The 17563-nt window shown below is 46.8% G+C and overlaps 1 protein-coding gene across 1 annotated transcript in view; it reads left to right on the forward strand.

Annotated features, from left to right (window-relative positions):
• Positions 1-17563, forward strand: part of LOC147663180 (uncharacterized) — a 58774-nt gene that overhangs the window by 31599 nt on the left and 9612 nt on the right. The window contains exon 3 of the mRNA XM_086950613.1: positions 17158-17344. Within this exon, the coding sequence (XP_086806739.1) occupies positions 17158-17344 (187 nt within the window). The remainder of the gene's footprint in view (positions 1-17157; positions 17345-17563) is intronic.

Here is a 17563-nt window from a genome sequence, read left to right on the forward strand (position 1 = left end):
ATACCACCCGTGTTGCTTACTGTTCGGAACAATGAGTTGAATTTGCTAGCCCAATACTGTGGGTCCTCCTTATAAATAGCTTGCCGAATGCCGTTTGGACCTGGGGCGCTGTCTTGCCTACTTTTCTTAATTATTTTTAATATGCTTTGTTCATCAACTTGCCTGGAGCATGGTACCATGCTATCTTGGACTTTTGTCCTATTACCTTGATGGACTTGGGCGATGTCTTCCTGCTCTGATTTGTCTGTTACTTTGCTTGCCAAAGTTGTTGTTGTGTTCAAATTGTTTGTTGAAAATATGTCTGTTATGTGTTGGGTCCATTCCGATTCAGTTATGCAGTTCATACTTATTGGTTGAGCTGTCCGATTTACGGTGTTAACTTGTAACCAGAAGGCCCTTGAGTCCGCTCTCTTTATATTGTGCAGTAGTTTAGACTAGAACTCATTTACAAGGCTTTGTTTTTCAGTCCATATTAATTTCTTATATTGTTTCCTGGCCTTACGTACTGCTTCCCAGACGCTGGAATTTTGGGTTTGACCATGTACTCGATGCGTTAGTTTTTTCAAGTGCCTCCTTAATGTCAGTGCTGATTTATTGAATCTGATGTTGAATTTGAGAGTTTTTGTTTTGTTATTTGAATTAGTCTTCCGGAGTTGCTTCAAATAATTACTTCAAATTTCTGGGCACAGAACGTTCTCTGGAAGGAGCGCTTGTAGTACGTTCCTAGCATCATTAGCTATTTGAGGGAGGGATTCGCTCGTCCACTTAACCGCTTCAGGTTAATGGTTGTGATAGTGCCTGTTAACATGGGCGCTAGGGCCTGTTAACATGGGCGCTGGTGCGTGTTTAGTTATGTCTATCCTAATCTCAAAGTGTTGCATTGAGTGGTCGCTGTCCCAGGAACAGATTATATGGAAGTCTTGAACTTGCCCTAGCAGGGGTAATGTGACTAATGTGTAGTCCAGGATGGAGCTTGCGTTATGGCCTGTGTAGGTCATGGAGGGAGGGTTATCTTGGTTAGATCTTCCATTTAATACCCCTAGGCCAAGATTATCTAGATCCCATATGAATTGTTTGCCCTCCTTATCGCTCTTCCTAACCTGAGGAAGCGCCTGCGGCAAGACATTCCAAATTTCGTTTGCTGCATTAATGTTAACTTCGTCTTCTGGTTCTTGTAGAACATTAGAGTTAAAATCGCCAGTGAGCATTATCTCCCAGTTGGGATGTTCCAAACGCATATTTGAGACCACTGTGATAATGCGTTGGAAGAGTGCTTTTTTGAGGTTTTTTTTTTGGATTGGCATATGTATTTATTAAAATGAAAGTTCTGGTTATGTCCTTTATTGTGCTTTCCAATTTGCATGTCCGCCGTCGTTGCAGCCAGTTGTGATACTTTGATCTTTAAGGCTGTTGAAATCTAGACGGAGAGGCCCCCACTTGCTCGCCGAAAGCGTTGTAGGCGGGTCTCACTACATGAAAACATAAACGGCCTGGTATGTCAATTGGTTTGGTTAACCACGTTTCCTGTAGGGCTATTATTGCGTATGGGTCCCAGGTGGCAGCTTTGCCGTTTTTATTTACGATGTCTTTTGCGCCCGCAATGTTCCAAGAGAGCACTTTTATGACATGTCTTTCGGGAGGTTCAATTTGGGGATGACGATTGCGGCTGTAAGTGCTCATACTCAGCTGCTTCGGCTCCCCTAGCACCTTGAAGACCGAGCGCGTTGGTCTTTTCATCCGGACTTGATTTGCACTCTTGTTGTGCCTTCTTAGGAGTGGGGACGGGTATGCTGCCTTTGCCACTTCCTTCAAGAGGATTCCCCATTCCTTAAATTTGACCGTCTCAGAGGATGTGGGCCACTATTCCTGCCTCCCTCCATGTTGTGACTGTGCATTCTTTTTCTGCCTCATCGTTTGTTGTTATAAACTCAACCGACAGAAGATCTGCTGAAGTGAGATGGCCAAGGCTTCGGATTGCTGATGTTAAACAAAGTATGTTCCCTCGGTTTAGGTGATCTTGCGAGCCTCGTAGCTCCTATTCGGGGATAAAGAGAAGCTTCCCTGTGTTGGCAGTTTCCTCCTTTGCCATGTGTGAATTATCACCAATTTTGACTATTTGGCGTTGATTCATTTGCCTACGACTTCCAGTATCTTTTACATTAACGGTGTGATAGTTTTCGAGTGGTTAATGTGCATCGTTCTGGAGTCGCTTTTGTGGCATGTTTAATGTTTTTGCTTCTTGTTCTATGCTTATTGCATGCCTCATTGCTGCTAAGCACTCATTTGCCTCAACCAGGTTCTCAGAGCGGCATCTTCCCCCAACTTCACTTATTGTTTCAGCATTAACTACCTTTTATATCAGTTGGAAAGGTTACTTTGATGAGTTCAAGATTTTTTCTGTTAACATTTGTTACCAGTTGTCTATCAGTTTCTATGTCCGCACTTGAGGTAGTGATTAAAATTGGGGATGCTATGTCGTTGTTGGTTGTTTTTTTGATGACATGCCTATAAGGCCTGTCTTTTCCAGACTTGCCGTTGTTTGGTTCTTTCTCAATTATTATGAGCTGCTTATTCGTGCTCTGCAGGCTAAGACTTTGTTTGGAGGGATGTTCAGGTTTTCCCGGTACGGGTTGGTAAATCGTTAGTGGCTTACTTGACTGACCATCAAAACTGTCTCCTTGATCAATGGTAAAGTTTGACCCTGTAAAATCAATGCTCCAGAAAGGTGCAATAGAGCAGGAACGTGTCCATCAAAGAGGAGAAGGTTTTTACTTTGGTTTTTTCTTGGTGCGAAAAAAGGAAAAGAAATGGAGACCGATCCTAGATTGAAGAAGTCTAAACAAATACTTGAAATAACAATCATTTCGCATGGTCACTATCCAGGAAGTCCTACAGCGTCTCAATGCAAACAACTACATGGTAACCTTGGACCTCCAATAGGCCTACTTTCATATTCCTATCCACAGAAGGCACAAGAAGTTTCTGAGGTTCGCTGTAGCGTGCAGACATTACCAATTCCGGGTCATGCCTTTTGGGCTCAAATCAGCCCCATGCATCTTCACAAAATTCCCTTCTCCTGTGGCTGCATACCTCCGACAACATTACCAAATCTTTCCCTATCTAGACGACTGGCTCGCCAAAGCACCTTCTCTCGACAGCCCGAGAAGGTCTTCCAAAGCCTGTCTGGGGCTTTTCAGGAGATTAGGCCTTACCCTTAACCCGTACAAGTCAGTTCTACAGCGTACTCAGCAGATAACATTTCTGGGAGATGTCCTAGACACGGTCCTGATAAAAGCTTGCCCATCGCAGGAGCGACAACAAAAACTCCTATGTTTGGCAGAACGCGTGAGCACAAGAAAGTCTTTCAGTGCGCCTATTCAAATCCCTCCTCCTTCATCCTTGTAGTTCCATACTGTCGTCTCCGCATGCATCCTCTTCAAGAGGCTATTTCCGCACAATAGATTCAAATCAGTGGATCCTTCGACAACATACAGGTGACTCCTCAGATGGTCGGCGCTCTCAACTAGTGGATTCGGCCACAAAACCTGTCTTGAGGCCTATCCTTCCTAACTCAAGCCTCCCCTCAGGTTATAACCACAGATGTGTCTCGAAGGTTGGGGAGCCTTCCTTTAAGACAGAGGTCTTCAAACTTTTGTAGGTTGAGCCCCACCATTTCAATTTTTTTAGATGTTGGGGCCCCCCCACAACCTGACAGAAATTTCTGGAATCGACCGCCACGTGCATATCACGGGTCATATCCGACAAATAATGTTGCTAAATCTGTTTGCAGCTCTGCGGCTTGCACGTTAGTCCTGCTACAATGTAATTGTAGTATTCAAGTTAGACACTCTTCCAGGCCGGGCTGACACACGTAGCCAGTGACCCCCCCCCATGCACGCATTTACCCTGCACACACTTTCCTTGTGGTGACTTCCTAGCTGGTATTAATCATGCACGCACTCACCCTGCACACACTCTCCCTGCAGTGGCTTGTGGCTAGGGTACCTAGTTGGTGACCTCGTCTGCACACACTGTTCTTGCAGTGACTTCCTAATCGACTGTGGTGACTTCCTAGCTGGTGACCCCCATACACTCACTCCCCCTGCACACACTTTGTTGCAGTGACTTTCTGCAAGAAGCCTTTCTATGCACAATCTCGCTGACACACTCCCTCTGATACAACGTCTGCACAATGGTTCCCGGTGCACATATTTCTCTGAAGACACGCGCCTTGCACGCACTTTCCATGAGGGGGTGTCACAGCGCTATATGTACCGCTAGCGCGTTTTCAGGGCCCCCGGTGACGTACCACGCACTGCTGGCAGACAGTTGTTCTCAGACACTACCTGCACTCACTGCCCACTCACAATCACGCTGCGCACACCTTCACCGAGCAGCCCCTCCTCGCTGCACACAGTCCGCCAGCAGACAGTCATTACAACACTGGTTCACCCTCTCTTTGCTTCCCCACCACCTGCACGGATGCAACCTTCTTCACACGGTGATTCCATACACTCACTATCACCCATGCACACATCCACTCACCCCACAGTGACTTGTTGCAGTGTGCGCCCTATTCACACCTCAGACGCGCGCGCACACAGTCCCGGTAGACAGGGACTTCCCCCCATACAAACTCACTCCTTTCAAGATCTCACTGTGATGGCTCACTACCAGATGCGCACCTCTGATCACTCCCCAAGTTACATCTTCATACAGTTGCACGCTGCCCGGCCTCCCTCCGTGGGGCATCCAATCTCACACTCAAAGTGCCCCCGTTTACACACTTATCGCACTCCTTTTGTTGTTATCCACTGCCAAATTGGACAGAGGAAATAGTACAGTTTGCTTCCATGTGTTTTTTTTCTTTTTTCAGGAGAAGACATTTGTTTGGGAATGGAGAACTCTTCTAAGACTACCTCATGACTTTTGGAGTTCCATAATGCTCCGTTCTTTCTCTGATGTTCTTTAATCTGTTTATGGAGTCCCTGAGAATTGTTATGTAGAAGTCTGCTGTAGTCAACCATTAATAAGCAGATGATGATCTCCACCCTACCAGATCTTGGTATCATGAAGACTTGTCTCTAGAAGAGTCGTGGTAGGCCATGGGAGATTAGAATCAAATGACCAACAAGAGAGCCTGTTTACTATGTCCTGATATTTCCCTTGATCTGTAAAGAAGGGGTCTCCAATTTAGTTATAGAAGAACACTCATCCAGTAGCCTCCATTAGTGGCATGCTTCATCATAGAGTTCCCATCCAAGACAGCTAGTGCATCTGGGTGTGCTGCGACGTCTGATTTACAGTGGATCTCTTTTGTCTTTTTCAGGGATCCGAAATCTTAATTGCTTTAAGGTGTCCATGCCACAAAGGGTAATTTTTATTGATGGGAGCCTTAGTAATGGTTAAAAGAATCGCAAGGTTAGATGTCAAGTAAGACCATTATAATCTCTTTAACCTTGTTCTCTGGACCAATAGCTAGATCCCTTCAGAAGAGCAGTGGTAGGCCATGGAAAGATTACGATCCAGTCACATACTCAGTGATTTAACTGGGTTGATAAGGAAGGAGAGACTTCTTTAGATTGGGGTTTAGAGAGCCATGCTTCATTTGTTTTTGTGTTTTTTGGTATAATATTGGCATTTCATTTAGAGGTATTCATTTTTTTTCCCCCCTGGATTTAGTTTAAGCAAATAGCAATATATTATCCTTTCGGTAGAAGTCTTAAATGCCCCCTCCCCACGTGGAGGGGGTGAGAGTTAGTCTCTGGGTTTGTATTGTACTAAACCCTGTGCTCCATCATGCTTTCTTCTATTAAAAATGTATTTGCCAATAGGTCTCTTTTTTTTTTTTTTCTTCTTTTTTTTTTTTTTACAATTGAAAGCAGACATATATTGTATTGCAGGTGGTGAGGAGGGGCACAAAGAAAAGATGTAAAGTGGCAAGTGCAGGAGTAGTGTAGGCCGCAGACTGGGTCTGTGGTGAGTGGTGATACTAGTGCCCATAACCATGGCGGACACACTGGGCTGCCCAGATGAGACCGCTTGGCACACAAACTGGCTATAGGAAAGCTGAGGGGCACGCTGGGCCAACAGGGACAGTTGAGAAACAGTTACAGCAGTGGGAACAGGTCTTTAGATAGGGCCGCGTGAGAGCAAGGAAGGACAAGAGGGGAAGCAGGAGACTTTGACAATATGGAGGGGCACACAGAGGGGCATGGCAGGGCACAGGGGAATACAGAGGCCACAGGGAGCACATTGGTATAACCGCACATAGAGGTATAATCTGACAAAGGCAGAGGGGGTACATCCAGAGGCTGTAAGAGCAACACTGAGTGGCATACACAGGGGGTTGGCATTGGAGCAATTACGTACACTGAGGGGTAGGAGGACAAATGAGGCACAAAGTGTTGGGAAGGATGGTAGACCAGACACTTGATACAGGTGGGGGGAGGGGGCGCGGGGGTCATCCTATGCCGGCACACACACACACACACACACTCCCACACCATTGTTCGTATACACCAACTCCAACATATGTTTTGGAAAAAATTTCAACATTCCCGCTATCCTACTCCGATGATCCTACACCAACCAAGCAACCATCATCAGTTAAGGTGCTGTGTTCACCTTGTGTTCCAGCACCATCTTGTAGGTCAGCCTGAACACCCACACAGCATACAATATTCTATACATCCCTCGGATTCCAAAACCAATAAAGAACACACTACTTATAAAACATCATTTAGTGCATCACATCGCAACCCCGCCATCATATATTCCTTCACACAATTAGCCTACACTATGACCACACCTTCGTCACAAAACCGGACATCTGCATTCATATGCCTTATATATCCATATAACAAATATGCAAGGACCATAAAGCCCCCAAACCATACACACTTCTTTATATGCCAGCATACACCCAAACGCACACAATAATACCCATTCACAGCTACTGTAATGCTGCATCAAATAGTCTTATTTGCCAACACGGCAACTGTCATACACCAACACAGCCACAATTTACCATGGCAACTACAAGAACCTAGTTCTAGAAATCATACATTAGTTTACGCACTTACAAATAAAATAAAGAATTGTCTCGACGCATCTCATTGGAGCTTATTCAGGTAATACATTGACACAGCCACCCTCATATTTCCAAACAGCGACAATGACTAACACAACTAGCATCATATGTCCAAACCTGCACCCTTATACATGGATAAATGTACCAACCAAAATAAACCAACACTATTATATACCAATGCACCAGCCATCATGCACCCACACCACCACCATTTTATAATGCTCAACAATTGCATTAATAAAAAAGAAGTAATGACTGCATCATAGATCCTGTCATTCACCTCTACAGACAAGCTTTATGAAGTAATAAGTCATAGGAGTTGATTACAGTTTGGGACACAAGGGAAATATATAGCACATTAACTTAGGAATTACTTAACTTTTTCATGGCAATATCATTTGTAACTATATATCCATCAAACTTCTCTCTTTTTTTTTTTTTTTACATTTAAAATTTTTTTTTTTTTACTATAATTATAATCAAGGCACAAGTTAATCAGACAGTACGTACAATCATTATATCCTGACGTCAGCATTTTTACGACGATTTGCATACTGATATTGCATACATCACAACAGATAACAATATACTAACCATTAAATTTGCACCTCCCTGTCATCTTCACTATCAGATTCTCTCTCCGCCCGTACCGTAGGCGGCTCAGATGGAATCCCTGAATTTATTCCATGCCCCCAAACTCTGCCCCACTTTTGAGAACATACTCAATTGACAAACACTGCCTTCTCTGCCACCATAACTGCATCCATATCTTTACACCATGCTGCAAGTGTTGGTGACTCTTCCGTACCCCATTTTTGTGCGATGTTACGCTTTGCTACCACTATCCCCCTGTGTGACCCAAACTTGTGCTGGGCGAGTAAGATCGTTCGGTTCCCACACCTTTAGCAAGCATCTCTTGGGTTCTGGCACTAGTGACACTTCTGCCGCTTGCAATATGGTTCTCATCACCTTTACGCAGTACTCCATGATCTTTGGACACTGCCACACAGTATGGTAGAATATACCCCCCTCCCGCATCGCCTAAGCCAGTATGGGTGCGACATTGTCCTCTATTTTAGGAAGGGTGAGCCTTGTATTTTAGGTTCTATGTAGAATTTTGAGCTGCACTAGTTTGAGTCTTGAGGGTATTCCCACTGCCTGCGGGGAAGCCAGCGCCTCCTGCTATTCGGAGTCCTCGAATTTGCCCACGTCCTGGGACCACTTTTCTCTGAGTGCCACGTGTGGGTCTAATTTTCGGTAGGTGAGGAAAGTAGCCCGCTTATGCATGCAGTCCGTCAGCAGTCTGCCCTCTAGGGAGGCGGCCTCTGGGACCTCCGTGCCAGATGGTAAGGCTGCTTGCAGCGCATGTTTTATCTGCATATAACTAAATATTTCCCAGGGCGCTAGTTCCTACTGTGTTTGAAGACGTTCAAATGTAATTTACCTCCCCTTTGTGCCACATGTCACCCACCGTGCATATACCAATTGCGTTCCACTGAGCAAATCCCTTATAATTCCTAAGGCCACCCAATCGTAGTGTATCCTATAGAGTAGTAAGTTGGGTTATCGCTCCCCACCATCCTAATTTAGTATGGGCCTCGTGCCATATGTTGACCGTCTGCTTTGTGGGTCCGAGAACAGCTGGGGTTCGCTTCCTATTATAAAGCGCAGACATCATGCCCCGCACCCCTAATTCGTGCCTGTCTGCCCTGAAAGCAGGGTCCGCCTGTCGGGCGTGTATCCATTGATTGACGACATTCAGCTGGGCCGCCCAATAGTATAATTGTATGTCGGGGAGTGCTATGCGCCGTCATACCACCCTTTAACCAATTTGCGCTGTTCTATGCGTGCTGGTTTGTTCCCCCACAACAGCCCGGAAACCTGAGCTGCTATCTTCTTGAAATAGCCCGGTGGCACTGGGAATGGGGTGTTTTCCAGTGCGTACAGAAATCGAGGGAGCGCCATCATTTTAAAAAGCGCTGCCTTTCCCAGCAGCGTCAGTGGCAAAACTTCTCTCACTTTTTTTTATAAATCTTTTTATTAACACATACAAAAAAAAGCATCAGGAGACAGACAAGGCTAACACAGTAGTAGTTATACGTCTTTTATATATCAAAATATATATTAGGATATTGCTCAGGCATCATTGAAATTCCGACCCTACATTATCTCCAATTGCAGTAGGAGGAACACATATATCCCCTCTGTAGCTATTCCGGGCTCCCCAAATTTCCTCCCACTTCCTGGGTCTACCCCTGGCAACATACACTGATCTCTATGACATGCACCAGTCTAAATCTTCCATCCATTTCCCTATCAGGGGCCCTTGACTGGCTCCCCACAGCTGAGCGATTGTTACATTTGGCTATTGCACATGCCAGAGTCACCCATCGCTTCCCATGTAAGTTGAGATCAGTCGGTTCCCAAACATTCAAGATACAGCGTCGAGCCTCCAACACCAGTTCTACTCCCATGACCTCTCGGATCTTATCGTAGATCTTGACCCAGTAGCTCTGTACTTCAGTACAATTCCATAATACATGCATCCAGTCTCCCCACAACCTCTACGGCACTCGCCATTCACAGCCAGACCCATCCGCAGAAGCCGAGGTCCTGTAACGTAGGACCGGTGAAGGATCTTCACTTGTACCAACCTACTTCTCATCTAGATGGCCACTATTTCCGGGGAAGAAACCGCCTCCCTCCAATCTTCGTCATCCAATACCAGGCCATTGGCGCCCCACTGTTCCCTAATGGTTACGAGCGGATCCTCAGTGTGAATAATACGTTTTTTTGTAGATCAGTGAAATAGTTTTGGTTGGAAGAAGACCATCTAGAATTCGGTCCTCTAATGGGGAAGCTTCTGGAAGTGTAGTGCCTCGCGGAATATCAGCAAGCAGAGCATTCCTAACCTGAAGGTACTGGTATCGCTCGCTCTCTTGCAGCTGGTGTCTTTTTATGTAGGGCCTCAAAAGTAAGGATCCCATCCCTCCCCCACCCATCTTTGACCTGCGAGATCCCGATGAGATCTCATTTGTCAAAACCCTTAGTCTTCCACAGGCTCCCCAAGCCTTCAGAGTTCCATAGCGGAGTAGCCAAGGTAATTCTACCGTCCCATTTCAGATCTCGATTAGCCTCATGCCACACCAGGACCGCGTGTGCCGCAGGTCCAATTAGGGGAAACCTGCCTTTTCTAGCATAGAGGGCTCTCGTATATTCCCTGCCTGGCATTTGGACACGGTCCACCGCATATCCGGGGTCTAGGGGCGATCCATAGATCGCATGATTGATCGCCGCCAACTGGGAGGCCCAGTAGTATTTCCGGAGGTCCGGCAAACCGATCCCTCCGTCATACCAGGGTAATGTAAGTTTGGAAAAGGCAATGCGTGGTCTGCCCTCCCAGAGAAGCTGTCTTTGAAGGGACTATTTCTTTAAGATATGCTGGGGGTACAGGGTCTACTGCACTTTGAAGCGCGTATAGGAAACTGGGAAGGGCCATCATTTTAAGCAGTACAGCGCGACCGAACAGGGAGAGCGGCAATGACTTCCATCTCGCCACATCCCTCCGGAACCTGGCCAACGGCGGCCCCAGATTATTATCATATCGTAACTTTGGATCCATTGTCACGTATATGCCCAGATACCGAAACCCCACACTCCATTTTCAATGGACAAGTCTTGGGGATGACTGGGGGGGGGGGGGGTCACCGCTGATAACAAAAAGCACCGACTTTGCCCAATTGACGGCGAAGCCAGAGTACCTCCCGAATATGCCCAGTGCGTCAAGAAACTTAATCGGAGATTTCCTGGGGGTGGTGAGATAGAGGAGAATGTCATCAGCGTAGAGCGAGATTTTATCTTCCCACTCAGCCGTCCACCGCAGCCCTCTAATCGACCTGTCCCAACGGACACACGCCGCAAATGGCTCAATCGCCAGCGCAAACAGAGGGGAGAGAGGACATCCCTGTCCAGTACCCCTTCCCAGAGGAAAATCAGCAGACTTATGATTATTCACCACCACTAGTGCCAGCGGACCCGCATACAAAAGACGGACCCATCCGATAAATTCCTGTCCATACCCATCTTTCCCAAAACTGCGAATGGATAGGGCCACTCAGCTCTATCCAAGGCCATGGTAGCATCCAATGATAACAGGACCGTTGGTTCGTGTATTTTTGATGCGCCATCTAGAATCCCATGCAGCCTACGTTTGTTAACCCCTTCGATGCTGATGACGAGCTCAGCTAGTAATCAGCTACGGCGCTCGAATGCTGATTACGAGCTGAGCTAGTCATGTAACGCGGTATTTTCAAAAACGCCGCACAGAGCGGGAAAAGCCGCCGCAGCGATGCTGTATTGCAGCGGGGCATAAAGCCGGATTGATCCGGGTGGACCAGGGTTGTAATAACCTTTAACAGCCTAGTCGCCAGCAATTTGGCCAGCACCTTCGGCTCGGCGTTTAAAAGTGAGATTGGCGATAAGAGGAGCAGGCTGTCTTTGGCTTGCTGTCCTTATGAATGACGATATTGGCTACCCGCTGATCCTATGGGAGTTGACCCTCTTCCTTGCTCTAAACAAACATATCACGGAGGAATGGTGCCAGTTTATTCGCATTCAATTTATAAAGCTCTATGGGGATCCCGTTCGGGCCAGTGGCTTTCCCAGAGTGTACTCCCCTAATTGCTTGCGCAACCTCATCCTCCGTGAAGGGGGAGTCCAGATAATCCCTGTCTTCCACCGAGAGTTCGGGCATCGGGATATCGCGTATCATATTCACGTTGTCAGCCTCTGTATATGTTTCTGCCGCTGTATACACTGAGCTATAATAGGTCGAGATCTCCTCTACTATTTGTTGCGGATCTGTTATTTTCCCGAAGCGCTCTGTATAACTCTGGCACCAATCTCGATGCCCATTCCCCTCTCCCTAGCCACGCAATAATTTCCCTGCTTTATCGCCGTGCTCGTAAACTCTACTTTGAGTATTGGCATGCTGCAACTTGGCCCTATCTCTAGCCAGGCTTCTATATTCATCACAGGGCAGTCTCAAGCGGTGCATCTCCTCTGGAGCGGCATCTCCCACCACCTCCCTCTCCAAAGCCATTAACTCTGCCTCCACTTTGTCAACCTCTGCCCGGCTCTTCCTTTTCTTCCCCGCGACGATCGACAACACTTCCCCTCTAATGACTGTTTTGTATGCCTCCCACAAGGAACACTTCAACTCCACCGATCCCGCATTATTCAGGAAATACCGATCCGTAACAAGTACAGTCTCCTTCTTGGTGTCAGGGTCTCTCAACTGCCACACATTTATTGGGGCAATCCTTCCTATATCTCTCCGTCGCACCTCAAGATCTAGCCAGACCGGCGAGTGGTCCGATATCCCCTTACCCAAATGATGCACCTCTCGGATCCACGCCACCTGTGCCGCCGGCACTAATACATAATCTATCCTTGAGAGAGCTGTGAGCGGCAGAGGAGTGTGTGTAGTGTATTTCTCCTGGAATTTTCAGCCGCCACCCATCAGCAAGTCTTGTGGTCTCTGCAAAATCCGATAACCACCACCGGGACAGCGGCAGTATACGGGAAGGGTGTCTATCCACTTCACCATTCATCACAGCATTAAAGTCTCCCCCCCACAATCAACATCCCAATAGGCAAAGTTAAAAAAATTCTGCACAGGTCGCGGAAGCCGTCGGCCTATAGGGCAGGCGGAACATACACGAACAAAAAAGTAACAATTCTCCCCTCCCACAACCCAGAGATACCAATGTATCTACCTAGATTGTCAGCCCATGTGGCCTGAATGGTCAGTAGGAAGGAATTTCTCACTAGGATCCCCACCCCCCTGGACCCGGTGGTAAATCCTGCATGTACGACTAATTTGTACCCCCCTTTTATGCAACGCCATACAACGATTCCCAATCAGATGTGTCTCTTGTAGCAATACCACGTCCGGGGAATGTCTCCGAATCAATTGGTTAGCCATCCCTCTTTTAATCTTTTCCCCCAGCCCGTTAACATTCAGGCTGAGTGTGGCAATCCCCAACCCCTGTCTACCAGAAGACATAGTAATGATACACCATATCCAGGTTACCTGATGCAAGGAAAAAACAACAAAAACACATTGCCAATAATGATGCACATGATAAATTCTCAATTGTGAAAAAAACAAACATATTTGCTCCTCTCCCCCCACTCTGCACCCCTGCATAAAACAAACGCTCATACTCCACTAGCAGTGTGCCTGTCGCCCTTACTCTAATCTAAACTAACTAAAAGTAGAGAATAGAGGAGGGCCTGAACGAACCCGACCGTCCCAGTCTACCATCCCCACCCCTATTGTACTCTGAACACAACATTTTATTTACTAACTAGCAGAACGGGGGAATCAACTTGTCCCCATCTCACCCCCCACCATCACTTTCTCCTATTAAAGCCCGTCTGTCATTGCATTACGCCGGTTCTTGCTCACCTTCCCCATCACGGTCCTGACGCTCCGCTTCCGTCGCACGTAGACTGTCCAGCCAATCTGCCGCCACCTCCGGGTTGTCAAAGAACCAGGCCTTACCATTAAGTTCTACCCGCAGGCGGGCCGGAAACATCATGGCATACTTTAGTCCCTTTTCTCTTAGTTTTTTCTTCACCAATAAAAATCCCTGATGCTGTTTTTGAACCATTTGGGTGAAATCTGGAAAGAAGGACAATGTCTTATTTTCAAATTTCAACGGGGGTCCGACTCGGGCCGCCTGCAGGATCGCGTCTCTGTCTCGAAATTTCAGGACCCTTGCAATCGTAGGGCGGGGGACTCCCCAGGTTGCGGCTTACGCCCCGGAATTCTATGTGCACGTTCCACCGTGAAATAGTTGCTTAGGCCTTTAGGCTTGAGGTGGTTGAGGACAATATTTTCGACGAATAAGTCCGGAGTTAGGTCTTCCGATTTCTCAGGTACTCCAAGAATTCGAACATTGTTACACCTGGCCCTACCTTCGTAATCGTCCAGTTTACGGTCCGTGAGGACCTTTGAGGCCTTAAGGTCCCGCACCTCCTGTTGTAGCAAGTTCACATCGTCAACCAAACTGGCCGTCTTGACCTCCAAAGACTTCACCTTTTCACTCGCTTTTGTGAGGTCTGCTCGGATCAGCCCCATCTCCACCGTAACTGTGTCAAGTTTGTTGTCCAGGGCCTCCATCTGCTGGCCCAAAGATGCCTGCACACCATGTATGGCCGCCATCAATTCCTTAATTTTGGCTCCGAGGGGGCGGGAGAGGCATCCAGCCCCCCACCCCCTCAAAGATTTTTTTGGACTCCACTGGGGTCCCCTTTGGGAATGTATATCTATCCAGCCTGTTTGTATGTTCCGTGAACCCCTGGGACCCTGAGGAATGGTCTTATCTGAGTCTGCCTTCGCGGCCATCTTTTCTCCTCTTTCCTAGCCCAATACTCTGCAGAAAGTCGACCAGAGGACCTATGAATTTGCTTCAGTGCCTGGCTTCTGCCTTCAATCGCGGTGACCTCCACTTCCCAGGCTGTGGGTCTGTAATCAACGTGCATTACTGTCCTTATTCACTAGGCCCACTGCTACTGCACCCCTCTAAGGTCTCTCCGTTTCGTGGGTGGTCTTGCTGTTGGTCTTATTTGTCGCCCGTTCTCATGCTCGCCCCACACTCAGCGTGTTACTGAATTCTCCCTCTTCCAGGGATTCAGCGTAAATGGGCACTTCTCATGCACCCCCTGTGTCCTCTAGTAGTGGCTGTCTTCGAGGCAGTCGAGCAGAGTCCCACCCAAGCAACCACAATGCCACTTCCCTCCAGGCGACCCCAAGTATATATCCACTCCAACACTGGCCAGCCTATTTTAGGGTATAAGTTGCTGCTTCCAGGTCTGTACCGTCTCCGTAGTCAATGGGGCCGGCAAACCCAAAGTCCCCTTAAATGTGTCCTCTACTATCCATCACGTTCACCAAAATAGTTTGAGGACCCCGAGGTTCCGCCCTGCCGCGTTGAAATTGGGCAGTGCCTAACAGTCCGAGGCTCCCGGGGCGTCCTCACCTTTCAGTGTCCGGCACTCATGGAAGCTCCTCGGGCCGGGCGACGTTTCTCGGGCGTCTGCAACCTCTCCAGGCAATTCAGGTGCTCAGGTGCTCCAACTGGTAGCGCGGCCCTCCCACAGCTATCTCAGAGGAGCTTTTCTCCGCACCTCGGGCCTACCGAGGTTGGGTGATCCGTGGCTCCTGTTTTGACACTCCAGGCGGCACCAAAGTTCACACAAGTCCCCGGCTTTCCCGGCGGACTAGGCCCCACTCTGCTGGTCGATATATCTCCGCCCCTAGATGTCGGCGGCAACTCTGAATTTCGCCAGCGGGCGCCGCTTAAGTTCCGGCGTATTGGGGTGAGACTCGGGACCAGGATAGTTTGCAGGGTATCTAGGGCAGGGACGGAGATCGGCGGAGCAGAGTACCTACACGGCCATCTTGGTCGCCGGCTAGGCTCCTCAACTTCTCTCAGTTTTAACATGATTATTTTTTATTTTTTTTGATGGTGTGAGGATAGATTTGTGAACGTGAGTTGCTTTCACTTAAAGATGCATATATACAAGGGAAAACAGAGGTTCTCACACCTTCTAAATTAAAAAAACAAATGCTCCATCGGGTCCCAAATGTGGCCCTCATTATAAGAGTAATTTGCCCACTTACCAGGAAGTTCCCTCCCATCACATCCTCTATGCTCCAGAATGTTTCAGCATTTGGTCAGACTACTGGATTGGAATAGGCCTAAAAAATGGTAGTTACTATAGGAAGCCCGTGTGGTATTCAAGATTCACAGATTCTCCATTTTATTGGAGGGAGGTGGGGGGGTGGTTGCATGGAATGCCACAGCGTTCTTTGCCCTAAAATTGTACTAAAATGTAGTCATTTGTGAGAGCAGAATGCATTGTGTTTTAGATGCAGTTAACGACTGGCTGCTTAGTGGCCCTAGGGTAGTTTTGCTTCAGGGGTTGGATTATTCAAATATATTTTTGCTAAGGGATCCAAACTGCTAGCTGGCCAATGACCTGATGCAGCAGCAAGATAAAGCTCTGGAAATGGTATTATGTACCAGAAAGAGAGGTTATGTTGTGTGATCTGGTTAGAGTAAGTAGTGGGAGTAGTAGCAAGATAGGTGTTGTGGAAACTTTTGAGACACTTCATGCTAAAGTTCCTAGATTCTCATGCTGTTCTTGTTCTCCATTCACTGTTGTGGCTTCCTTTATACTTCCAGTGAGTGATTTGTGGGATGGCATCGAATGTCATGTGTAGATCCAAGCGGATAGCAAATGTGGGCAAGTATTACCATACCATCCCCAGTCTGTGGCCTAGGCGGTGGTTCATGCATAGACCAGAATCCAACTGGTCACCGGAAATCTCCAATCTAGAACCCCTCTTTTGGGCGTGAGCAAAGGATTTTATGGCAAGACCGGAGGCTGCTGCTTGAGTAATTAAACGACTGATTGTTGATGACGAGGTTGCCCTCGACCTGGAACAAGATTCTGCGGAGTGATCTTGCATTGGGGGGGCTTTCTGATAGTGCAGAGATTTTTTTTCAAGGCTACACCACAGTATTCACCCACATGTTTGTTTCCAGCAGCCATGTTTCCAGGTTAAAAAGTGTCTTTCACACCTTGTTTTATCTATCACTGTCATGTAAGAAGTGGCTTTAGGGGCATATTCGAAGCCTACTGCTAAGAGAAATCGGTTTGACTTGCAGCATAATTTGATAATTAAACATAGTTTACCCTTGGTATGAAAAGTCTAGTCTGTAAATTGTGTTTTTCTCCAGAATGTTTTAATAAAGGTACAATCACCACTGCACTTTAATATTTGTACAATCACCACTGCACTTTAATAGTTGACACATTCTACTGGTACTTCCTTAGAAAACTGCTTCTGTATAGCTTAGGAACGTTAGTTATCTTTTCTAACCTAATCTCTGCAGTCTTCAGATGCCTCACTTAGTGTTCTCAAATATTAGCTTGGGAAATAAAAGTTAAAACTGACATGAACTAAAGTTTCCACTTTTGCATTGCAGGAAGAGTCAGAAGCTTAAGTTCGTCTTTATGGTCCCTGCACCATTTGACCGCATTACATCTCAGCGACAACTCCTTATCACATATTCCTCCAGACATTGCTAAGCTTCACAACCTTGTATATCTGGATCTATCTTCTAATAAAATACGAAACTTACCAGCCGAGCTTGGAAACGTTGTCTCTCTCAGGTACGCATTATTTAAATTAAAGAAGATAGTTATCTGAAATTATCATTAAAATACTACCAATTACTGTCTGATTAGAAAGATGTCAAGGTCTATAATCCTTGTAATAGATACATGTGTACTGGGTTGTGTTTGGGTGAGTAGTAAATCTAAAAAGATTTCATGGGTAGATTTGGAAGTGTGGTAATGCAATTTGAACCACTTCAGTCTGTTTGCTTAAGG

Source organism: Lissotriton vulgaris, unplaced genomic scaffold, assembly GCF_964263255.1.
Source record: "Lissotriton vulgaris unplaced genomic scaffold, aLisVul1.2 SCAFFOLD_1333, whole genome shotgun sequence".
NCBI classification, from domain to species: domain Eukaryota; kingdom Metazoa; phylum Chordata; class Amphibia; order Caudata; family Salamandridae; genus Lissotriton; species Lissotriton vulgaris.